The sequence below is a fragment of the Botryllus schlosseri genome, chromosome 3, assembly GCF_051294905.1.
Source record: "Botryllus schlosseri isolate E-star chromosome 3, Bs_hap1, whole genome shotgun sequence".
NCBI lineage: Eukaryota > Metazoa > Chordata > Ascidiacea > Stolidobranchia > Styelidae > Botryllus > Botryllus schlosseri.
In genome coordinates this window covers 33,754,052-33,780,368 of record NC_137238.1, presented here as the reverse complement: position 1 = coordinate 33,780,368, position 26,317 = coordinate 33,754,052, and the positions used below count along the sequence as shown (strand labels likewise).

The 26,317-nt window shown below is 41.1% G+C and overlaps 3 protein-coding genes across 3 annotated transcripts in view; 2 read left to right on the top strand and 1 right to left on the bottom strand.

Annotated features, from left to right (window-relative positions):
* The window catches only part of LOC145435098 (choline transporter-like protein 2), a 35,432-nt gene extending 19,509 nt beyond the window's left edge, over positions 1-15,923 (bottom strand). The window contains exons 1-4 of the mRNA XM_080312370.1: positions 15,809-15,923; positions 14,927-15,049; positions 2,426-2,516; positions 1,315-1,399 (exon numbers count right to left, since the gene is read on the bottom strand). Of these exons, the coding sequence (XP_080168496.1) occupies positions 1,315-1,399; positions 2,426-2,516; positions 14,927-15,049; positions 15,809-15,830 (321 nt within the window). The 5' untranslated portion in view covers positions 15,831-15,923. The remainder of the gene's footprint in view (positions 1-1,314; positions 1,400-2,425; positions 2,517-14,926; positions 15,050-15,808) is intronic.
* LOC145435126 (uncharacterized) overlaps positions 1-16,825 on the top strand; it is a 114,203-nt gene extending 97,378 nt beyond the window's left edge. The window contains exon 5 of the transcript XR_013913713.1: positions 16,816-16,825. The gene's annotated coding sequence lies outside the window, so the exon portion shown is untranslated. The remainder of the gene's footprint in view (positions 1-16,815) is intronic.
* LOC145435103 (kelch repeat and BTB domain-containing protein 3-like) overlaps positions 1-26,317 on the top strand; it is a 273,848-nt gene that overhangs the window by 155,302 nt on the left and 92,229 nt on the right. The window lies entirely within an intron of this gene.

Sequence of the window (26,317 nt, the reverse complement as noted above, 5' to 3'; positions counted from 1 at the left end):
ATTTCTAGTGCCATCAGTCACTTTGCGTTGGTCGCGAAGACGCATCTCACGGTTTGAAGTGACTCTTGCAGGTACAGAACTTCAATATACAGTCGGGTAACATATTCATATTCAAATATACCCGAACATTTTCGGCTGACGCACGTCAGGGGTATTCGTCAGTAAGGAAAAGAACATTGTATATTAACAATCGTATCACCAATCATGACGTCACCGGCATGAAATTTTGATTGCTTAAGCTAGGATTAGGCCTACCGTATTTTGATATCCTGAAAACACGATACTTTTAAGAAGTTGAAAAAGTTATATTACCGGAGGAGAAAACAAGTAAGCGTAACTAGGAAACTATTTCCAATAAAATGATCGGTTTGACTAAAAATATTTTACTTAGCCAACCCTGTCGTTCAGTACGTAAGTGTCCAATTTTTGCATCTAACAAGACAAAGTAGGCCTACGAAGAGAGAGGACATTTAGACGTCCTCAGAGGACACTTTTTCAAAAAAATAAGGACAAATCCTCTTAATGAGGACATATGACATAAAAGAGCACTGATACTGCTGTGCAACAACTAAATGAATGGTCCTCAATCATGATTATTTCATAACTATTTGGTTGACAATGAATTTTCTTAACATATGTTGGTCAATAGTTAAAATCCACACCACACAAGTTAGCAGAGCATATCAAAGAATCCAATAAAATTAATCGTCTCCCTATAGTTGGAGCAATTCTAATTATGATTATATGCAATTGATACAGTTTTTAATCTGGATAAGTTTAATGAATTTGTGTTTGAGGTAAAATCAGGAAAGAAATCGAAATTGAAATCGATAAAACAATTGCAATTAAATTGAAAATCAGGGATTTAATATCAATAATTTACCAATTTCATTTGGGATTTTGAAACCACAAAGTGTGCTTTTAACGAATTGTGACAAAACTAGCAACTGCCATACAGGATGCACTATACGTGTAATTGAAATGAAAGATTTTAAGATTTGCACTGTAATTTGATTGGAGATTTTGGATGATAACTAAAATGTAATTGACGGCAAACTCGCACCACTACTCAAGTTCTTCCTCTCACAGATGCGTTGTAAGCGCCAAATCTAAATAGCAAAATGCAAGGTGCTAGATTTTGAACTTTAATATTAACTGGAGGTTTCGGCATATAATTGTTAATGCATGGATGGCAAAATCGCACAATCACTCCAGCTGAACTTCTCACAGTTACTTTGAAAGAGACAAATCAAATAGGCGTAAAACAAGCCGTATGTGACAGAGCAGCAAAATATCAGAAGACTGTGGACATACCTGCGTCGTCTGACATTGGAAGCTCAGGCTGAATGATGGTTCAGCGCATTCCGTCAAGTCAAAGAAGAACAGATTTGGTTTCGATCTGAAAAGGTACCGCGATGAATTTTCAAGTCGAACGGAGAGAGAAGGGGTGTCGCATATTTCGCAGGGATTTCCATGAAAAATGGTACTTCTTTGATACAGAGACGGAGAGACCGTACTGAGACGAACACCAATCACATTCTCATAATTGCTTTCCAGTTTCCATGACACCAGGGTTGTAACCAAGTCACAAGGTTCCAAGTCACAAGTCAATCTTACTTTTATAATGTTGAATTGAGTCAAGTCTAGTCATTTCCACTCAGCGCCGAGTCAAGGTCGAGTTCAAGTCAAAGAGCAAAGGCTTGAGTCTGAGCCATAGCGCAGACACTTGAGTCTGAGTTCAAGTCATAGTATTCGCTACTACCCACTGCAATTCAGGTATAAATCATTTTTTAGAAACTCTAGGATGATATCAAAGGCCTCATATTCATATCATATTTATACATATTTTTCGAGTATCAGTCCTGATATACGAGACTTCAATTCATATAGAATGTCTGGAGCTAAATGACTTACTAGGGTCATGCGTAATGACTCAAGTACAGGTAGAGTTAACACACAAAATGACTCGAGTCGAGTTGAGTCATTTTCAAGAAAAAATATCCAAACAGGCAACAGTCAAGTCGAGTAACCAAAAAATTGCGACTCGAGTCGACCAGAGTTCCAATGAAGAATGCATTCACACCAACTGTGCAGTAGCATCATGGGAATCATTGTTAAATAGTGTAATTGGTGATTATGGGAATGGCGAGGAATACTTCTTGATTTGGTGCGTGTCTCAGATTGGTGTCGGAAAAAATATTATTCTTCAATACACAGTTGACTAATATATTCAATTTTCATATTGTATAAACCCCAATTGGTAGATTAACCCTTAAGAGATTCGGTGGGTTTATGAACACATTATTCAACCGTATATTGAAGTACTATATATCTCCAAGTCAAAGAGTCTAAATGCTTTAATTCTAACCAAAGAAACAGTAGCCTACCATACCAAAAGAAAAGCAACAAATTCCGGCACACTTACGAGAGATCCAAGTCGGCGTACTTTTGTCCACATAAACGTCCTTGGTTGTCTGTTGGGTTAATCAATCTAACAGGATCGCCTTTCAGCCAAGCTGAACGGAAACGTGCTATTGAACTGACAGGAAATCGCATATATATTTGGACAAAGTCTATAATGTTTTGTGACTTTGCAGTAAACTAGCTATATTTAACGCAGAGCGAACGTTTGTAGTTGTATAATTGTATATCAGACTCCAAATGTATTATTGACTCCAAGAAGGTTGCGTTTACAATTCGCTGCGTGTTTCTTCTTCCGTTCGACGACCGGCGTAACCCACGCCGTACGACCTTGTTGGCTGACGTACCACCAGGTCTGTCTATTGCACACGTATTCGATGGATCACACTGACGAATATATTTTTGTTTCCGTCTCCCCGGCTTGTAACTTTATTGAATATCACGTACGGTTCAAAATGCAATATATCTTTCTCGCAATTAGCGAAGCACTTATAAATGTCTATCGACTTCCGAACTGGCTCATAATCATTCATGTATATCGACTTCCTCACCAGCTAATAATCACCAACGAATGCATCAACGTCTCTACGTGGTATTACACACGTATATCTCGAAATGAACCCAACGTCGTACGATTTCATATTTCTTATCTATCATTCATACGACAAATAAACGACTCACACATGTCTAATCGGGTTTACTCCTTATTGGATATCATTAAAATGGCGTTATACCAATATACTTCGTTAAAAGTTCCCCCTTCCAACCAAAAGAACTTGGTGTAAAAAAAACGAATATATTGGTCAATATCTCATACCTAGGGTCATACACATATGGACTGGGGCTAATCATAGGGACTGAAGTTAATCCTAGGGATTGGAGACAGGAAACGATTTTTATATGCAGGGGCAAAAGTAAACTAATGAAACGACATACCATCCAAGCGTGGCATTCGGAAACCCTATTTTACATTTCCAACTCGGAACGACTCGCAATATCATAGTTCCTTCCAACGGGCAACAATAGTGTTCAAATAAAACAAATAAATAAAACACCTACTTTAACTAGCACAAAATCGGTATCGCCGTTACATCAACGATCACTACACATGCAATAACAACGTTATATCATCAATATAATAAAATAAACATAATAATTATCTCAAAAGCGATACCCTAGAGACATTCACTATCTCATTGCTTACAATAACATACCATCATAATACACAAATGCAGAACTAAAATATCAAAAGCACAAAACGGGGCAGCGGATACATTAAAGTATCTTCGCACGCAAACAACAAAGTAATGAAAATGAATAATGCATATAAACTAAATGGGACACATACAATGTAATTCATAGACGAAACCAGTCTATATGCACTGACGAATGCCATAAACGTGTATGCAAGGCCATACCATCGACAATCATGCATCAAAACCCACAGAACATGCTATTCACTGTCGTCAATCACTTCTTCCTCTTCTACTTTCCCATTATTACTGTTAACCCGTCCAGCGGGAACAGCAACCATTCCTACCAAATCCATGTTGTCCGATCGCAACAACAGAGGGCTTATGGCAACTCAACGACAATTCTGCCGTGACCATCTCAAATATGACGCACAGTTCCGTGAAGCATAAGCGGGCCTACACGAGCCTAACATTCTGATGTCCGCACATATTACTACAACGCATACTTTAGCAACGAGCTTCGGTGACCCCACCTTACATTCTACAACGGGGAGTCACAACATGATGCAGCAATCCTGCATTTACATATTATATCAACATATCACTGTATAAAGCGCAATTTAACCGCGTCTATCTTTACTTTACGCGATTCAACAATCGACGAAGCAGCAATCCTGCCTTTGCGCAGCATATTAATGCACAAGGCACGATTTTCATCACACGTATCTTTATTCTACGCGATTCAATGCAACACATAATCATTCAAATGTCTTGGTCTAACAATTCGTCTCCCTCTGGACGTATACTTTGGACTTGACTCATTGAGAGTTCTGCCTTCATTACATCTTTGGGTCTTAGATTTGGATTCATGCCCAGTATTCTCGCGATCGACATCAACAGGTAAGCCATCAGATATTCGCTCTCGAGACGCGTCACCAACACTACCCGGACAGTCGCTATCGCTGTCATCACAACTAGACGACACTACACACGCGTCGCCCGTATTTACCGCGGAGTTTTGTACCACTTTGTCCGCATCAACGGGCGGAAACTGCTGCACAAAATCATCGAACATGTCGTTATCTACATCAAATGGAGGAAAGTAACACACTTTCAGCCTGTCAATCGACACAGCCTTCTCCTTTCCCTTGATTAACAAGGTAAAAGCCTTGCCCGATTGCGATCTCTCGATCACCCTGTACGGACCCACATACCAGAAATCAAACGCGGTCTTTTTACCTCTCTCGTTTTTTACATAGACATGTGAACAAGCCATAAGATCCGGCGGAACATATGCATTGACATTCGTCCGAATGTTGGACTTATTGAAATTCAAGTTTTCGAAAAATTCGCGCACATCACAAAGTACCTCTGCTTGACTATTCTTGAACTTATTCGGGTCATACTCAAAATAGGTTCCCGGCAAGCGCACATTTTCCCCATAGGTCATTTCCGCCGCGGAATAATCATACCCCTCTCGCACAGAGGCATTCAATGACAAAATCACAAAAGGTAATAGCCGATCCCATGCCGCGGGATTATTAGCGCAACGCAAACCGCGCTTTATTCGTCGAATCCCCGTCTCGGAGATCGAGTTCTGCTGTGGCGAAAGTGCCAACGAAAATGAATGCTTGCATTCAAGCACCGACATGAACTTTTCCCATTCATACGATGTAAACACTGAGCCACGGTCGGACCTTATAACCATGGGTGCTCCACGATCCTTTACAAAACCATTTATCAAAGCACGGATCACCGTGTCAGTATCTTGTCTTTTCATGGGGACTGCATTAGTGTAATTTGTTACACGATCAACGATGATAAGAAAATATCGATTACCATCTTCCGTTTCTCGAAGCGGACCAGCGATGTCAATTGAAATGTCGGCATTGCGATCACTACGTCGCGGCACATGCTTTAATGCGGAGCGTACATGACGAATAATTTTGCTTTTGTTACACATCGGACATGCCCTCACTGATTCTCGTAACCACCTGTCCATATTAGGGAAAACGTAATGCCGTTTGGCCAATGCCAACGTCGCGCGCATTCCGGGGTGCGAAAGAGAATGTACATGTTCAAACAATTCACGCCTCATATGACGTGGAACCCACACTCGTGGAATTACAGACAAATTCTGGGATTTATCGGTGGAATCAGGCACGTGACAAACAACGCCCGTCTCACACCCCAACAGTTTCAACTCTTTTAACTGCAAACCAGTCTCATTCAAAGTACGCTCGCGAAATTCTGCCAATTCCTTGTCTTGCCTCTGCGCAGCTGCAACACGCTTTATAAAATCAGGTTTCAAGCCATCTGGCACAATAAATTCATTAATCTCCACGCGTGACAAACAATCGGAAACGGAATTGAAAATACCGCGGATACACGTAGTTTTGTTCACAAAGTAATTAATGTACTCAAGATACCGAAACATAGCTGGGTCAGCACATTCCTTCGGATTGATAATCATCTTAGCCAACACCTGACTGTCCGTGACAAGGCTCACTGACCTGCCCATACAGAAATCTCGAAAATGCTGCAGAGCCATGTATACAGCGTACGTCTCTCTCTTCACAGCTGACCATTTTCGCTGAGACTCAGTTAAACTCTTGCTGAAGAAAGCCAGAGGTACATATCTCCCATTCTGGTACTCATTGATTACCGCGCCCAACGCAACTTGACTTGCATCTGTCACAAGCTGTATAGGTCCTTTGAATGTCGGAAAAGCCAGTCTTGCTGCATCGATCAAAGCTGCTTTGATCTGCTCAAATGCATTCTGCGCCACACTGGACCATTTGAGCTTACTCCGAGCATTAGTTCCCTTCAATAAATCATAGAGCGGCTGCATAATAGACGAGCAATTCTTGATACTTCTCGAATAATAGTTGATCATGCCGATCATCCTTCTCACCTCACGCATAGTCTTTGGCACTGGAAACTTCACAATCGCCTCAACTCGTCTGGGATCTGGTCTGATGCCATCCTTGTCGATCAAAAACCCCAAAAAGCGAACTGACTCTGCTCCGAACTTACACTTCTCAATAGACAACGAAAGGGACTCACTCTTTAATTTCTCAAAAATTACTCGCAACGTCTCCAAATGAGACTTCTCGTCAGGCGTCGCCACCACAATATCGTCACAATACAGAAAAGTATTAGGAATGTCCCCAAGCAACTCGTAAGCCAATTTACACCATTGATCCCCACTGGACCGAAAACCGAACGGACACACATTGTACTGAAATTTACCGATTTCCTTAGCATAAAACGCTGTCAAATGGCGGTCTGACTCCGCCACTTCAATGTTGTGGTACGCGCTTGCTATGTCGAGAGTGGAAAATACCTTGGCCCCCGCCATTTGTGTACGCATCGACGCAATATTCGGTAATGGATAACACTGAGGAGCCACATGCGAATTCAAATAACGATAATCGATGCACAACCGCACACCGGGAGGTTTCCCCTCCACGTGACTCTGTTTAGGGACACACACGATCGGCGAGCAAAAATCCGAATCCGATTTTGAAATCACACCGCGCTCTAACATATCTTTGATTTGCCGCCGAACTTCTAACAAATACTGGGGTGGGATCGACCGTGGTTTCGGAGATTTCAAATACCCGAACGTTTTTATTCGCATGACATGTTTCATTTCGCGCCGTTTAACAGGTTGCCGGACCAAGATCTCCGGAAACTCTTTAAGTAACTCAGCGTATGGCGTGCGTTCACTCGCGTCGGTATGCGCGACAAGAGACGAAAATTTGTTCTGAGACAATTTTATTACAGTACTGCGGTCACGAGTCGCGAGTTCATCCAATTCTGGATCTAACAGCAACTTATGCTTTTTCATAAAATTCCAGCCCAATATTGGCTTCGACACTTCGGTTATTACAAAAGGACATTCAAGTGGTTCATTATCACCAAACTGCAACATCAAAGTCTTAGTGCCATATGCATTTATCACGGAACCATTTGCTCCCCGAAATTGCCATTTCGGCGTATAGTGCCGAATCACATGTTCACTCGCTGGTAAATTAGAAATCATGGAACCACTGTCACTCAAGAAATTCAAACCATTTAATTTATCAAACGCATATGCCAAATACTCAAAATCAAAAGAATTAATACTTGGACCACTTGGATAGAAACCACTGCCATATAGTCATGAACTACGACCAACACATTTACGTTCACGATAGGCTGAAAAGCTCCGATCACCATATCGGTGATGATTCTGGCATACCCATTCAGTATTACTGCCACCTCGGGTACCAACGTTGCCTCCCCGATAATATCGCGTACCTCCGCGGTTTGACTGAGCCCTATTCTGCGTCATGGGAAAATGGTTCAAAGAGTTATCGCTATCATCACTTGGTTGCACTTTAACATCATCCAATTTCAATTCCGCCATTTGCTTCTCCATCCTAGCAAGTTGCTTACTTATCGACTCGATAAACTGCGTATCTTCCTCAGCTCTAACAACCGCGCGCTCCTTTTCCGGTTTTGCCACACTTACTTCATTAGTTTGAATGGAGTTATTACCCGGATTCAACCCCCCATTAAACAGCTCAACCGCGCGCTGACACATTGTATCAAAATCATCTCTATAATGTCCACGTAATGCGAAAGCGATGTCGGGCCTGCAGTACTGCAAGAACATGTGGCGCTTGAACCCCGCCATATGCGGTGAATTATCGGCACCCGCACACTCAATAATCCGCGATCGCAAATCTCTGGGATTCATACCCGGAATTACCTCGGCATAAAAGTTATTCAACTTCTGATTAATCGGAACATCAAAACGGTCCAACAGAACCTTTTTAAGCAAGTCGTAGCAATTACGATCATGTGGGCCAGGAATACTTCCATCGATAGCGGCGAAGTGTGCGTCATTCAAGTTCCTCAACAAGATTATATATTTAGCGTTTTGCGACCGTACATTCTCGCCCTCGAGCTGATGTTCTAGCATTCTGAAATACCGCGCCGGCTCCTGCTTGTTAAAAGGTCTATTGATAGTGATCTCGCGCCTTCTGCCTCTTCTTCTAACCACCGGTTCGCTGTCACTACTTTCCACTTCCATTTATGACAGTGAATAGCAATTGCTCATGCGAGAATTGAAAATGATTACCTTTTTCCGTTGTCCGTACACGCAAATGTCGTACTGCACACAGACGAATATTCCGGCAGAAACGCCAACTCAGACTTTATCACGAAATAGCGGCTATACCACTGAGAAAACAAAATTACAATAAGCAATATGGAATTCACACAAAATTACTATAAATTTCTAATTATAATTAACCTGTTCAACGGACATGAAAATTTCCCAAACAACACAATTTTTACCACATAGCTCGATACTCTGACATACTAAAACAATTAATTCCACAATAGACACAGCTCCATTAAACAACGCCGTCTCTGAAATTGAAATAAATGCAAAACCCTGTCCGGGAAAGCTACTTAACTTCAAATATGTTACAATCCTTCGTATCTTCTGCGCAGGCGCTCTTCGTTGCCACTTCTTCTTGCGAGAACGTCGCGGTGACTTTTTAATGTCTGTCCTCGTCACTGATTGCTGATTGCTCTTTCTCGCCGTTGTGTGAGGCGAATCTTTATATTGATCGTTCCCGTGGTCCGTTGCTGTATTGCTCTTTCTCGCCGTCGTGCAAGGCGAATAACTTTAACGCAGAGCGAACGTTTCGTTCAATAGTCTCTTCGTATTATATCTGAATGTTCTTTGTCGTCCCGTGCAAGGCGAATATTTATCTGTCGCTCGGCCGGCCGGTCGTCTTGATTAATTGAACGTCGGAGGGTCACCACTTTAACGCAGAGCGAACGTTTGTAGTTGTATAATTGTATATCAGACTCCAAATGTATTATTGACTCCAAGAAGGTTGCGTTTACAATTCGCTGCGTGTTTCTTCTTCCGTTCGACGACCGGCGTAACCCACGCCGTACGACCTTGTTGGCTGACGTACCACCAGGTCTGTCTATTGCACACGTATTCGATGGATCACACTGACGAATATATTTTTGTTTCCGTCTCCCCGGCTTGTAACTTTATTGAATATCACGTACGGTTCAAAATGCAATATATCTTTCTCGCAATTAGCGAAGCACTTATAAATGTCTATCGACTTCCGAACTGGCTCATAATCATTCATGTATATCGACTTCCTCACCAGCTAATAATCACCAACGAATGCATCAACGTCTCTACGTGGTATTACACACGTATATCTCGAAATGAACCCAACGTCGTACGATTTCATATTTCTTATCTATCATTCATACGACAAATAAACGACTCACACATGTCTAATCGGGTTTACTCCTTATTGGATATCATTAAAATGGCGTTATACCAATATACTTCGTTAAACTATACTCCAATAAACTTACGATAAACACAGGGTCGAATAATAGCTTTTATTCCATGCCCGAGGATTTCTTCGGACTGCTTACCTAGTTACTATAATACTATACTATAATAACATGCGTTCACCATTGATTTAGTCATTTACCAGAGGTGAAGTACCTGGGGATCATAACATTTGGATACGCTGCTAAATCGTCATGTACTGTTGCAAACGGGTGTCTTTGATGTACATGTCGCCAATGTCGCCAACGTCACCAATGTCGCCAATGTCGACGTCTATCTATTTTGTCAATGTCGCCAATGTCACCAATGTCGCCAATGTCACCAATGTCGCCAATGTCACCAATGTCGGCTATGTCACCAATGTCGCCAATGCCTACATTGCCGACAATGCCGCCATTGCCGACAACGCCGACGATGCCGCTCGAGGGCCGAAACTAGGATACTGTAATGACTCGAGTAAGGATTTTTGGTGACTCGACTCGACTTGAATCAATCTTGGTATTGACTTGACCTGCGATCTCGGCTACTCAAGTACTTCGACTATCTCGCTACATACTATACGCGATTCTTGACGGGAAGACCTGAAGATAGCATGGCCACAAACGCAAATTATTTATAAAATCATATTATTTACATTATTAGGCCTACGTTGAATTGAATAAATGTCATTATCAATGTTATTATCATATCACTAATCATATTATTTACATTATTAGGCCTGTTGAATTGAATAAACGTCGAAGTCTTTATACATTCCAGTGTAAGATTCGCGATGAAAATACACGACTGGACGTAAGGTACGCTGGCAAAAAGTTGGCACGTTGTACTGTACTTGAGTCATTGCGCATGACTCCAGACCGCATGGGATAACTTACGGACTTATCTGGTACAAACCACTTGCAAGATAGAGGAGGCCGACGCACGCAAAACAGACATCGGCGATTATTTTCGATTTCGACCAGACCTGAAGATTGGCAACAAACGCAAATTATTTATAACTCTAATCATATTATTTACATTATTGGGCCTGTTGAATTGAATAAATGTCGAAGTCTTTATACATTCCAGTGTTAGATTTGCTATGAAAATACACGACCGGAAGTAGTTTGTTTTTCATTTCATTGACATGATAACGACATCAATATCCCGACCGTTTTACCAGGATGCTGTGCGTCTATTGAGCACGTAACTCCAAACGCTCTAACGGTAGTTATCGTGTCGGTTTCCGCCGGTACGACTCTTATCCTCCTGAAATCACGTTTCAAGATTTTCCGAACATTCTGAATTGATACAAACGTTGGGGTGATATACCATTGCTTATGGACAAGCAGAAATCCAGCGAATTGCGGATGACGATAGGTATTCTTGCCGATCTTTGTCAGATAACCCTATCCCACCGCCGGGCATGATGGTCAATAGCAATTGGTGATGTTTGATCTGTTGACGAATGTTGAAACAGATAAACAGGTGAACCCACTTCGTGATTCTGAAAAGTCCTCTTTGATCCCGATCCGGGACCGAACTCGATAACTATATTATATTCAGTCTATTTAGGGATACGCCCGGTCGTGTATTTTCCTCGCGAATCCTACACTGGAATGTATAAAGACTTCGACGTTCATTCACTTCAACGTATAGGCCTAATAATGTAAATAATATGATTAGTTATAAATAATTTGCGTTTGTGGCCATGCAATCTTCAGGTCTTCCCGTCAAGAATCGCGTATAGTATGTGGCGAGATAGTCGAAGTACTTGAGTAGCCGAGATCGCAGGTCAAGTCGATACCAAGATTGATTCAAGTCGAGTCGAGTCACCAAAAATCCTTACTCGAATGATTACAGTATCCTAGTTTCGGCCCCCGAGCGGCATCGTCGGCAATGTCGGCATTGTCGGCAATGTCGGCATTGGCGACATTGGTGACATAGCCGACATTGGTGACATTGGCGACATTGGTGACATTGGTGACATTGGAGACATTGGTGACATTGGCGACATTGACAAAATTGATAGACGTCGACATTGGCGACATTGGTGACATTGGTGACATTGGCGACATGTACAAATCAAAGACACCCGTTGCAAACTTATGTAGCGATTTTACATCCTCGTTCCCATATTTGTTATTTTCAAGATTTCAAAGCACCACAAGATGCGATGGCGAGATAGAGAGAAAGAGAGAGATATGGGTATTCTTTTTCGCCTGCACCATCGAGATGCTTGGACAACGGAGATGCGATGCAGCCTTTATAGTAAGGTCATCTAGTCTGCAGTCTGCACCTCCATTTTTTCTCCTCCATGCTATCCGTGATTGCTGAGCGCCTAGCAGGATAGCCGCGGATACCAGTTTTCGAGTCTTTGGTCTGACCCAGCCGGGGATCGAACTCACGATCAACCGATCATGAAGCCGGACGCATCACCATTACACTATCTCGCTCGGTAACGCTGCATAAAGATCCACAGCTGCGGCACAAATAGGTGGCTGGTTCGAGCCCGATCGAGGTTGACTCTAGAATCCGATCCCAAGCGTTTGAGTTTTATCTAGGCTCCTCCTCGTCATTTTATCCGAGAGAGCGGTTTCTTAAAAAGCCCACAAGTGGGTCGTGCAACAAATCGACGGACATGGAATCAAAGATAAGAATATCGGCCTGGTGTAAATGACCGAGAAACACATTTGAGTATGCTACCACAAAATAAAAACAACACAAGATTGCGATGGAATGGAAAGGGGGACGGCGAAGAAACGACATCGATTAATTTTTCAATCAGACACCTATACCCGTCCAATCAGACACCCTGGCTCGTTTTACCATAATTTCGTCGTTTCAAAACGCCACAGTATTGTAATACAACATGTCATTGATATTCACTTGATTCCATCAAGCCACACTGATAGGCCTATATATCTGCAGATTCTACTTCAGTGGTTGTTAACCTGTGTTTCACGGAACACCAGGGGTTCTTTGAGCCAGTCTTGTGGATTCCACCTTAGTGTTCTAAGGAACACAATGGTTCCACAGGAGGTCAAGACACGCAAAAGTCATAATTATGATTTGTGATGACACGCCTTTATTGATTACAGGCAATTAAGTGCTATCGGCAACCGAATTGTGTACCCGCGGGGGTGTTTGGGTTGAAAATCAAGACCCCGTCCCTTTGAAATGCTGATTCTATCTACAATATTTATTGCAGTGGTTCTTCACCTGTAGGGTAAGCATATTTTGAGATTCAGAAAGGCGGCACTTTTTACAAATCACAAAACTTATAAAATCGAATGAGGCAACGTGTAGTTTGAAAATTTTTACTAGAAATGCCGTTGTGTTGTGGTGATTTTTGTTTATGTCTCAGCGAGAAAAAAAAACAGTGTGTCAGACATATAACAATAAGGATATACACACACTTATACAATGATAGGTACAGTTAGGTACCGAAGTTAGCATGGTATGTGACTGCACAAAATGGCCGGCACCAAAATTTCGAATGATCCACGCGATTGCCGAATGTGTTGAATTCGTCGGCGTAAGTGCCATCAAAACTCATTAAAGGTGATTGCATTAGTTAAATAGCAATCAAAACACCTCATTCATCAATAAAATACAAGCGGAACCGCTATAATTTAAATAATTCAAGATCATAGTTTTGAATATAGACGCCAGTGGCGCAATGTTCCCTCTAATTTTTCACTAGTGTGCGCGCACTCACCAACTCACTGCGCGGCCCCTTGGACAACAGAGCGTAACGACTAAAAAAAGGTCATCACTTCGGATTTTTTGCGCAGCTTAGATATTCTGTGCGCAGAGACCGTATCAGCACTGCGCAATTGCGCACGTGCGCATAGGGAACATTGCAGTGGCGCAATATCGAATATGAGTTTCCTTCATACGCATAAAGATAAACGATATAGGGTAGATTCTGACTTACATTTGGATCAGGGATATCTATAAATACCTGATTTAAATATGTATAACTGTCAGCAATTCACTTTAAAAACTCGAGTTCATTGATCGGTGGCACTGGGGCAAGGGGTTATATTCGAAAGTCGTATGGTTCCTCAAGTATATAGGGTAGGTGTAACGGCCCGGTCTCGGATTGGCAATGCTTTATTACGGAGCTTCACACGCAAACTGCAACGTATCGACACCACAACATAATACGGTCCCACGCCGGCGGTCACACGACCGGCCAGCACGACGTCCAAACCAGAAAGAGGGAATATCATCATTACAAGAAACCACGTGCACAGTTCATGACCACAGATACAATAACAACAAGGTTAACAGCAGCACTTGGGCTGCTACATCGGCTATAGTTAATCAGTTCTAACTGCGATGCGCTTCGGATATATTCTTCATCTACTATAACTACTCGTACTTTAGTCTGTAACAGAGGGGAAGGGGTTAAATTATTTTACCGAAAGACGTGTAGTTTACTTGCATACTTCCATAGCAACGAAACTTGGGTCCACCTAAATGTTTCAATTTATATATAAAACACGTTCATCAGCTTCGACCCGGTGCGCTTTGCCTATGTATTTAACATCATGTCCGTATATTCGAAACTCGCATACTTTAGATCCGTGATAAAAGGAATTAAGAAGAAAGAACTTGATATGCTAATTGGCTGCCGAGTGGTGTGTTCTAGCGAGTTGTGACAAAGTTGCATGTAAGCCACAACTTCGTAGGAATATTGTCACCATGAATACGAGTTGTATTGTCCTCTATTCCGATTTGATGTGAACAAGGCGCGGCTCGTGATATATCGCAGTGCCGCTTTCCATTATTTATATTTAGCTCGATGCAGCGTTAGTAACTTGGATGCGCTGTGATGCAACCTGTATTCGTACAGTGGCATTCGTTGAATAACTGATTTCAGAATTTCTAATCAACTACAATCGTACACGGCATAAATCTAGCGGCGATATCTTACCAAATATTCCCACAATTATGTATCCGACGATGACGGCAAAGAAGAACAAAAGACATATGATATCCGTGCATGAACGTTTCTTTATTGGCCCATTGTTACGAGGATCGTAGCTCGACTCCTTTTCTGAATACGTATAAATATTGCGCAAATGAGATGTTTTGTCTTAGCGAATTTCTATAAACGACAGCTCGGCGGGGTTCACTCACGCCGCTGATTATACCAAGCACAGTAAATGTATTTTAGAATCGTGGCCTGAAGCGCAAACAATCCTTGGTAAAGGTTCTACCTTGTTAACGTTCATGTGACATGGCATGATTTCACACAGGGATATGTATGATTTCACAACAATCTTTACATTCGCGTTGTCAAATTTATCCTAATTTCACCTTAAACTCATAGCATTAAGGTGGCGTGTTTTTATTTTCAGCCATAACTACCTACCGTATATATTAAACTAACATCTAATATTATAGTATTTTCTTCATTTGTATGTATGTACTGTACATTATACATTATTTGAAGAGCTTCCTGGAATTACAGAAATTGAATATACAATTGCATGCTGGTATATTCATATTGAAATGAACCCGAATATTTTCGGCTGACGCTCGTCAGGGGTAATCGTCAGCAACTAGTAGAGAATTGGAAAGATCATTGTATATCAACAATGGTATCACATTATCACATTATGTGAAAGACATAAAAGGGTTGATTGTTTTACTTTCAAGGTATATCTTAACTTGGCACGCTCCATGCACAATAGCCTGAGCTACAGTACAATCAATTGACTTTCTCGCATTTTCTTTAATATTATCCTTCTAAGCAGGTTATCTAGCGTCATGAAATTGGCGATTACATCAACTCTATACCAATATATCATACCTTTTCCGCAGCAACATCCCATTTCAATTTACCTTCCGAGAAAGTGTAGATATATACTTGGATAGAGGTAATTTATTCACTACAATGTGAGAATGAAGAAATATAATAATATCCCAGTTATTATATTATTACCACTTTTATCTATCCAATGCATTGGAAAAACGTAAACGACTCGGTAAAGTCAATTAATCAAACTCCAACCTTTGACCCACAAATATAGTAACAAATATAGTAAAAAATGTATAACCGCGTATAAAAGAGGCAATATACATTGCACACTCAGTGCGAAATAGGCTTCCGGATATTTAAAAAATGATAATTCCTATCATCATTCTTATATAAAATCGGAGATGGTGTGTGACATATATTATATTTCCTTCTGCTTAGGCTATACTAATCCTTTATTTCCATTTTGCTGATTCTTCCTGCCGCTCTAATTAACGTCTCTGTAGCCACCGTGGCAATGAAGGTCAAAGATTGGCAAGGTATTTAGCGCAGTTGGGAATCGTCGCAATTCGGACCGTAATAAAGTTCATCACTTGAAAAATACTTATAGAAACGACATGTGATATCACATTATCCATAACCAGTAGACCTATATATTCTAGCTATCGATGCTGACTACAGGCCAACAGCAACCTCAGAAAGCCTCAGATAATACCTTGTCACCTATATAGCTTGCCGAATACTGTACTGATATTATGGATAGGCGAGATTCCATATAACGTGACCTGAACTATAATATCGCTATATTTTGGCACTCGAAGCTAAAGTATAGGCTACTAACTACAAATGAAACGAGCTCTTTTGTTTTGAATTGACTTCAGCGACATGATATAGAAACAAAGCCTATTGATATTTGTTTCTACGGGTCTCCAACACAAAAGGTGCTTCCCTACATGACTTCGCGAAAGGTTGTATCGTCTGTCCCTAGGCTTTTGTTCTATTTCAGGAACTTAATCTATGTAAGGTTCAAATTGCATCGGGCCAATTTTCATACTTGGTAGATGCCACGGGTCACACAGCCCGAACAAACGTGATTTCTTTCTGCGACCACAAATTCTGTCATGACAAATTCATGCGAACCATTCCTGCGACGTCTAATTTGTCCACTTAGCGTTGTGGTGAGGATCGTGACACACTGTGTTATTATGGCTAGTTTTGCTACCGCCATGGCGGTAGGCATTGGTTGCAGACTTTGCGGTCATGCGGGTGCGAGTCGCGCACAAGAATCTCATTCAGATCAAGTGGGAGTAATACCTTCTATCGACAATCTAGCGCAGCGATGTCAAACATACGGCCCGCGAAGCAATTCTGAGTAGATTAATTCAGCAGATGTGTTACAAATGTTCAAGTTCTGTTTTTTATAGTAGACACTTCCATTGATAAACCCCTAAAGACAGCAAATGTCGAGCATCTGCAATGTCCATGGCCACATTATAAGCATACGACTGCAGTGTTGTGATTCCACTCTTGTGGCGACTAACAGCTCGGCGATTAAGAACAGCTCGGCGACATTGACATCCCATTTCGAGAAGGAAAAAATTGCACACTGAGTTCAGGGTTTTATGGGAAAATTGAACAAAAAGTAGTCATTCACAGAAGCGAAAACGCCAATGCGGAACCGATATATAGGCAGCTTACATGGAGAATATATTTGGTACACAAAGATATATTCAAATTTCTGTGGTTGCACTGCTGTGTCACTTCCAACTCAAAATGTCCCCAGACTCCAGAGAATTACGAAGGGCGATTTAATAATAAAGAAATACATTCCAACGTCTGTGGTTACAGTTAAATCACTTGTGTTCTTCACAACGCATGCGCCAGGATACCGCCAGACCACGGCCAAAGCGAGGTGAGCATAGAAATATGCCAAGTGCCAAATTTTATCGTCGTTGACGCCACAGTTTTAGAGGTTCATAAACTGTGTTCAACCAGCCAATCATCTTATTTTGGTCAATTGCATTGTTCGTGAATAAAGGTGTTGCTGGTTGATAGAATAAATCCATTATGGCCCGTGGTGCAATATATATTATATATACTAGTATGATAATTATCTATATATGCTTCCAATAATAAAGTTTTCAAGTAAAATTCAAGGACACGAGATATAATAAAATCACCGACTATAATCCGGCCCGCGACGGAATTTGAGTTTGACACCCCTACTCTAGCAACACTGGCAGCATCTCACGCCCAGACAAGAGGACAGGAGTCTGTTGTAAGATGTCTCACGATTGATAGGCGGATTTCTCCCTATTCCCTAATGATCGACTCTCTTATTCTTATATAATTTTGGTGTGTGATTACCATTGACGTTAATTGTAATCACGGTAGTCGCATTTAACATGGGTAGTGAGTACATTGTATCTATACGAAGCCCAAGAGAATAGTTTTTTCATTGGTTCAAATCGGAAACAACTCATTCGTGTAAGCAGTGACTTATAAAAAGCCTAGAATTTGTCCGTGCGACAAGTCGGCAGCTACGGAATAAGATTCCCCCCGGCACCCCAAATATATCAGAATTTTTTATGTCAATAACAAAAGGATAACAGTTGGAATTTCTTGTCCTGTCAATGTCCATTAATTAGAGACATTTAGAAGTTTGTAACTAAATTCTGGATGGTATTCTAACAGAAAGCTCAAGGTCTACTTGGGCGTATACGTTGCAACGGTGCAATCGTGCAATTTCTTGTAAAAAACTGTTTAATAGTGTAGGCTACTACTAGTTTCGGACACGTAATACGGGAAAGACTCGGATACTTTTAAACGAACTTCGTTAAAGTCCGACGGTGCAATTAAGCGTCATTGGCAGTACAAAAATATAAGCTACAATAAATATCCAAGTCGCATACCTTTCAAACGACATTGAACAATCACAATCAAGTTAGTGAACTTTCAGATGACTTCGCGAGTTTCGCCTTGCAGAAACATATACGGAACTATAGATTCGTGTATGTTAGTTATCCATAACGGAGCCATGTATAAATATCTAAGGTTAAAAGGGCAGCATTAAATGAAGTTTTCCATATTGCATTTGAATTGCATGCATTTGTTGTAGGCTAATTAAATTAGGCTTAATTTTGATTTTGGGAGGTTCACCGGTCCGCAACATTGATTTTGAAGTTCTACTGGTCCGCGAGGTCAAAAAAGTTGAGAACCACTAGAATAGATATCCCTGAGAGCCACTGAACATTGGACGATGATGACCAATATATAAGTGATGAGATTGTATTGCAAGACCCTAGCTAGAATATTAGGCTACACCTTATGTAAACGATGGCATACCAAGAATTAGAACAAACCACCCATGTCAGTACCATCGTAGATGCATGATGCATGTAGCATGTATGATGTGTTGTGTAATTTAGCATTGAAGAGTTTTGGGAAATATATTTGTCGTCTTGGACATTGTATATTCGTTTTCCACGCAATATCATCTTAATAATTATATCGTGAAGCCCGTTATATTGCGACATGTGCAATCCGAGGCTACATACAGTATTGTAGGACTTGGATCAGTTGTCCGCGCAAAAGTGGTTCCGGGATATAGCCTGGTTTTCTCGGTAGATCGCCGCACATTTAATAATAGTAACGATACAGCATCCGCAGCTTCGTGAGTAACGTTTGTCGATTTCTCGACAGACGGACAAACAGCCAACCTGAATTATGGTTGCGGTTCGTACGTAATAACTAGGGATGCTGTGAACGAGAGGTTCACGTTCGCGTTCTGTGTGTGAACCTCGGAAATTTAGAGGTTCACGTTCACAAACGAACCTTAGTAGGTTCTGCACTGTGAACCTTTTTCATATATTACAATTTTCACTTCATTGCCCTTTTCTTGAATTTTTCCTGATCTTACTTGCGTCATTGGCACACAAGACCTCAACAGGTGATAAGTGCCACTAAAAACCTTTAATAATAATAGTAATAATTCTGAATTCTGAAGCAAAACACGGACGGCAAATGCAGAATGTGCCACAACCAAAATGAAACTGTAGCACATCTCATGTCCGGCTGTGGTGCACTTGCAGCTACCGAATACACATGGAGACACAATAGGATTGGTCACTACATTCATCTTGAATTATGCAAACATTTTAACATCACCACTTCGACAAAAAATTGGTACGATTACAGCCCAGCACCAGTGACAGAAAACGAACAAGTAAAAATTCTGTGGGATGTACCAGTTATAACTGACCGCGAAATCAGGAGCAACCGCCCGGATATAATCGTCAAACTAAAAAAGAAAAGAGAATGCTTATTCATTGAACTGGCTGTACCAGCTGATCACAACCTACTGCAAAAAGAATCAGAAAAACACTCCAAATACGCAGACCTCAAAATGGAATGTGAGAAAATGTGGCGATGCAAAATAAACATTGTACCGATAGTCATTGGCGCTACAGGGGTCGTGAGCAAAAAAATCATGAGACATATCCAACAAATTCCGGGTAACGTTCGATTTGACATGATCCAAAAGATCACATTATTGGGCACTGTGCACATTCTTCGGAAGGCCTTGAATGCACCACTGGACTAAAATTACACTTGTGAATCACAGCATGATTTCTGTAATTTCGATTCTTCAACTTCAATCATCTCTACCTCTGCTCTGTAACCCTTGCCAATTCTTCATCTGCTGCAATTCTGTAATCTGACTTCTCCATGTATTGCATAGGAATAACAATTTGAATGTATTACTGAAATTTTAAAAATTTACTCCAATCTCGCCATTTTCCTTTGGGGGCAGGTTGCTCCCCGGATTATGTGTGTATTTACCAGTTTTACTGTGAATAAAGAATATAATAATAATAACATCTTTGGTTAATTTATACTACATTTCTACTGCGGGCCACTCAATGCATGGCGCTAGAAGCATAAAAAATTCAACACTAAACGAGCATGCACCTTGACAATATCAAAAATTTTACTTGCTTTGTTACAAAAGTTTGCTCGGAATATCCAGCTTGCCGTTTGTGAATATTTAGTAACTCTCTGCCGTGAGTTTGGCCCGCAATCACGCGACATCAAGAGCGAAATACGTTACATGTATAGGTAGCGAATGATGCTTATTCAACCTATCAATGAAATTGATATCGTTGTCTGATGTGAAATATTTAGCGCTTAACTTGTTAAAAGGGGGTAATATCGGTAGCAAGTATAGCAACTCGTTTTACACTCTGCTCAATACAACGTAGTAATACTCTGACGCCGAATACATTGTCCGGTCTTGCCTAGACCGTTAAATGCGTAAGTTTATATTCCCCTGCAAGTCCTCGTCGATATTGCTGGCAAAGCGACAGAGGATATTGACTTTATGGAATTATTATATCAGTTGATTGCCCCAGTTGATACATTTGGTGACGTTTAAAACGTCAATATGTACTTCAGCATTGTGGAATTATGTGGCCCGAGTCGTCCCTAGGTACGGGGCTGTTCAAAAATAACTTTTTTTCCCAGATTCCAGCCATTCACTTGTTAAATTGTCAGGTTACCCTAAAATACGCTGCACACCAAATTTGGTTCAATTCTAACAAGTACAGGACTCCGCAGATCCAATTAAAATTTTTAATTAATTATAGAAAAATAAAAAAATAAAATTTTCAAATTTTTCTGCCAACTCCATGAAAGTGTTGAGCTGTCTTCAAAGACGTTGCAAAACAAATTTGAGTCAATTCCGACCAGATCGGTGGATAATCCGTGATTTATAAACGAAAAACTCACGTAACTCCTCTTCTACTGGTTGGAATGGCTGGAATCCGGGAAAAAAGTTATTTTTGAACAGCCCTGTACATTAAATTCACACACATTTCATACATTTCACTGAAATGTAGGGATGGAATTTGCAGCATGACGTCACGTGACGTCACGAGGTTCACGTTCGCGTTCACACGACCATATATCCAAATACAGTCGTCCTGGTTGAATGTAGTGTCGATCGTATGAGTTTACGCATTCCACAAGCAAATCGTATACTCGCACGCTGCAGAAGCGCATATCCGCTCTGTAGAGACCTTTGATCTTCGGTGGCAAGACCAGCTATGTGAGTACCGTAATACAGTGTGGCGCGATGGTGAAAAGAGGAAGTTTTAGTATTGTCTTTGTGTGCAGTGGTTGCTATATTGATTGCGCCTGCCTTCGTCATGGTATATCTGTCAGGTCTACAATGCCTCTCGATTCGGGTGAGTCTGGAGGATAGCAACCTTATCCTCTTCTGCTGGTTAGATAGATCAATGTCCGAGCGGTGACTGACAATTGTTCGAAGATTTCGAGCGATCGAGGCATGCTCATTGCTCACTCCCAGTTTTTTTAGTCTGATTATTATGTTGGTAGAAAACTGTTTTACTTCGCTTGCTATACAGCATCTAGTTATAGATTGGGAACAGAGGTGTTCAACTATAGTTCAACAACGAAATGGGCTTATAGTTTACTTTTTCCCGAGAAGTCAAGTAGGTTTTTCCTACTCTCATTACTTACTCAAGTGGTTATGTTTTTGACTACCTCTACTCAATTGATTTTACTTTACTTTCCCGATCTTCACTTTATTATAATAGTCTTTATTCACAGTAAAACTGGTAAATACACACATAATCCGAGGATCAACCTGCCCCCATAGAAAAATACCGAGATTGGAGTAAATTTTGAAGATTTCAGTAATACAGTCTATTTGTTATTGCTATGCAATACATGGAGAAGTCAGATTACAGAATTGCAGTAGATGAAGAATTGGCAAGGGTTGCAAAGCATTATTATATTATTATTAATATTATTATTGATTGACCTTTTTACAGCTGTGTTTCTCGCCTTTTTCAGGCTATGTACTGTACACTACGACACGAATGTTTGTAATGTTAATATGTCTTTGTCTTTGGCAACCTTGGGGACGACTTTAATCTTTCGCTCCCATGCGTCCCCGTCGTGGTCTTTGCTGCGACTTGTAGCACGGCTCACTTTCAATCTAGGCTTTACAATGCACTGCAACTGCAGTGAGGTCGGTGATGAGGAGCCTAGAGAAATCTCCTAACCTTTGAACCACTGCAATTGCTGGCGTCGTTACGCTGGTGCTTAACCAACTGCGCCACTCGCTTCCCCGATCTTCATTTTATAGTTCCACTTGAAGTAGCTTTGACAAGTCTTGGATGTTGCTAAGTCTACTTGAAACAGAGTAAATATTTACAGCGGTACGTTCACTAGCAGCAGCGATGGGTACTTTGATCAGATCAGTAACTGTCTGCGATATATGCATTGCATCCTCAATCATTTTATGATGAAGATAGCAAATATCTTGAAAAAAAACAGTCGTATGGGATTTCCAACAGTCTCACATCGTGGCATATGGCGATATAGTGAATATAGAGATCCCCGAGGGTTTATGAGATATCTTAGCGTTGTCGTGATACAGGTACACATCATCGTGATTTATGTATCAAAGTTGATAATAATTGAATAGCATAACTTTTCAATGTTATGTAGAGCCGTAGAAGTAGACTACTACGTGCCGCTAATGCTGTTTACTATGGGCTACTATGTATGCTACTTTGTAATATTTACCCAGAGGGTGTCCGGTCAATACCGAGAAAACCATTACCGAGAATGCCATTACCGAGAATGGACACCATCGAGAATGGACATTACCGAGAATCGACACCACAGAGAATGGACATTACCGAGAATCGACACCACAGAGAATGGACATTAACGAGAATCGACACCACAGAGAATGGACATTACCGAGAATGGACACCACCGAGAATGGACATTACCGAGAATGCAATATATGCAATGCAGGCATGTTATGCATATGTACAGGTCGTGTGTGTGCATCACGGCGTCGCCACGTTCGGTATCGATGCTCAGGTATAAATTTCTCGACTATATTCTTGACATTGGCCATTCTCGGTAATGTCCATTCTTGGTGGTGGCCATTCTCGGGAATGACCATTCTCGGTAATGTCCATTCTCGGTAATGGCATTCTCGGTAATGTCCATTCTCGGTAATGGTTTTCTCGGTAATGGTATAGAACCTACCCAGGGATATATAAAACCCTAGTTCTATGTATCGCTGTATTTACCATTTAATTTTACTTGCACCACGGCATAGTGTGTATTATCCGATTAATCGTAATATTACTATTCATTACCCTCATTTAGTGTAGCATTACCTGGGAGAGTGCTCGCTCGTGTTCCACAATGCCCACTTGCGCCCCGTATGTGCAATGTTATGCAAATCACAAGTTCCCGTTCATGATAGCAGAGATTGTGTTGGGAGTTCTATTGCTTGCCCTCGGAATCGCGGTACTCGTAATACCAGCGATGACAGGTATACCTCACCAGGGATTCATCTACGTCGGACAAGGAATATGGTGTGGCATATTGTCCATTGCTATGGGATCAATTGGAATCTCGCTAACGAAGAACACAACTAGGAAAAAACATATTGCGGATATCACTGTAGCAGCTATAACGACAGCCGCTGCGCCTGCTGGCTTTGTTCTGAGTGTAATGGCATCAATGTACTATGATACACCGGCGACGTACTATAATGATACCAGCGGAACTATCGAATACGCGGGATATACTATGATGCACGGGGATTTTGCCTACGTCATAATGGCGGCATTGTGTGGCTCGGTGTTGTGTTATTCGTATCCTCACCTCGTATCAAGTTACCACAGATTGGGACAAGATTGATATAACATAACTCGATGGACATCTCGGCAGTATCAACAGCAGATATAGGATGGTCGTCCGTGTGCGTAATCTTAGTTAAGCACTTACAGAGTTCCTATGCTATCGTAATATATTACAGACCAATGGTTCTTAACCTTTACTAACCCACGAATACTGTGCACGCATATTTTCTGTACCACCATCACTGCCGTTTGTTATGTATTTTGGTTCGATGAAAATAAAGACTCTCTCTCTCTCTCTCTCTCTCTCTCTCTCTCTCTAACCCACGGAACACTTACGCCAATCTGCAAGCATTCGCTGAATCCCAAATTTTCGCTGAAGAAAAATGGAGTCGCAGTAGAGGGTGCTGTAAGGACATAGTAGAACAACAGTTCTATATATCCCCGATTTCGCATCATTGCAAATTAACATTCGACAACATCTGTCAAATCTCGATCTTTTTCGTCGCACTTTACGCGCGAAATATATGTCGGCCATGTTTGCAACATGTTTCCATGTATGCAGTGGTTTATTCGTGTAAACTGAACTGCGCGCACTTCAAGATCGCCAATTTCCCGTTAAAATAATAACATCATGCTACGTCTGGTTACTTTCCACAAAATGTTTCGAACTAAGTATTTTATTCCGCAGCGAACAGCGTGTCGAAATAGACGAAAGAGGGGCATTGCACCAGTTTAAGAGCGAGAGTGAGAGCCCTTTGTACATTAAAGATGCTTTGAAGCTTTTTGGTGAAACTGATTAACTAAATATATTTGTATTTGAGAGCTGAAAAATTATATCATCAGAATATTTCTACATCGTATCATAAAGGATGATACCGTTTAGTGCTGTGACCCGCAACCTTACACGAACGTTATATAATGTGGGTTGATTTGTTTGGAATACATTCATGTTAAAGTTAATCGACCAGATGGTATGAGCCCGTACCCGATGCAACCTTGATTTGATCCCGAGTACAGCACATACAATGATCACAATGTTAATAAGTCGAGGTGGTCCTCGGGCGCGATTCGAGTTACCTCCAATAGTGAAGTACCAACACGAGAAGACCGATCAGACTTCGAACTCTTCCCCCTTGGTTTCAACTACCGTGCCTAAATTATAGGGAGGACCAGACCAAGGCAATTTCCGAAACGGGGCCCTGCAGGAAAAAAGGGTAAGAACCGCTGATTTAGAAGTATGGAACGTAACTCTTTAGAATGGCGTCTCAACAGACAGCTCATTGTATAATTTAGGCGTTCCTCACAATGTTACAAGTGTTATACGAAACTGTCAAAAAGTAGCCTGCCACTCGTTTCGTGGAAGTTGTATGAGGAGACTTTTAAACAAACTTCAATTAAGCAACTATTGGCAGTATAATAGAGCCTATATGACAAATAGCAAATTCTCATTCGTTCGAAGGACACCAAACAAGTTTGATCCGTCTAAAATTTGACAGCGAGATAGGCTATTTGTAATAAATCGTCTTTCGCCCGGTAGGTATCGCGTGATATCTGTTCGGATGTGTCTCAACATATTTATTTTTTCGCGTCAGGTTCCTAAGCCACGCCACACTATTCAATACGCATCTCAATTCCCAAGTGATAGAAAATACTACCATTAAGATTATATTCAAGTAGGAGTTATAGGTTTAGCTTATGGTGCTTTTGAAACACGACCATAAACAATTTACACATACAAATTGAAAGTGAGTGACTTCAAAATGATTTTATAAAACATCGCAAAGGGTTTCGTTCCATCAACTTTAACCGATGGTACTGACAACTTACAAAATTGCGTATATTCACAATGCACACGGACATAATAAAT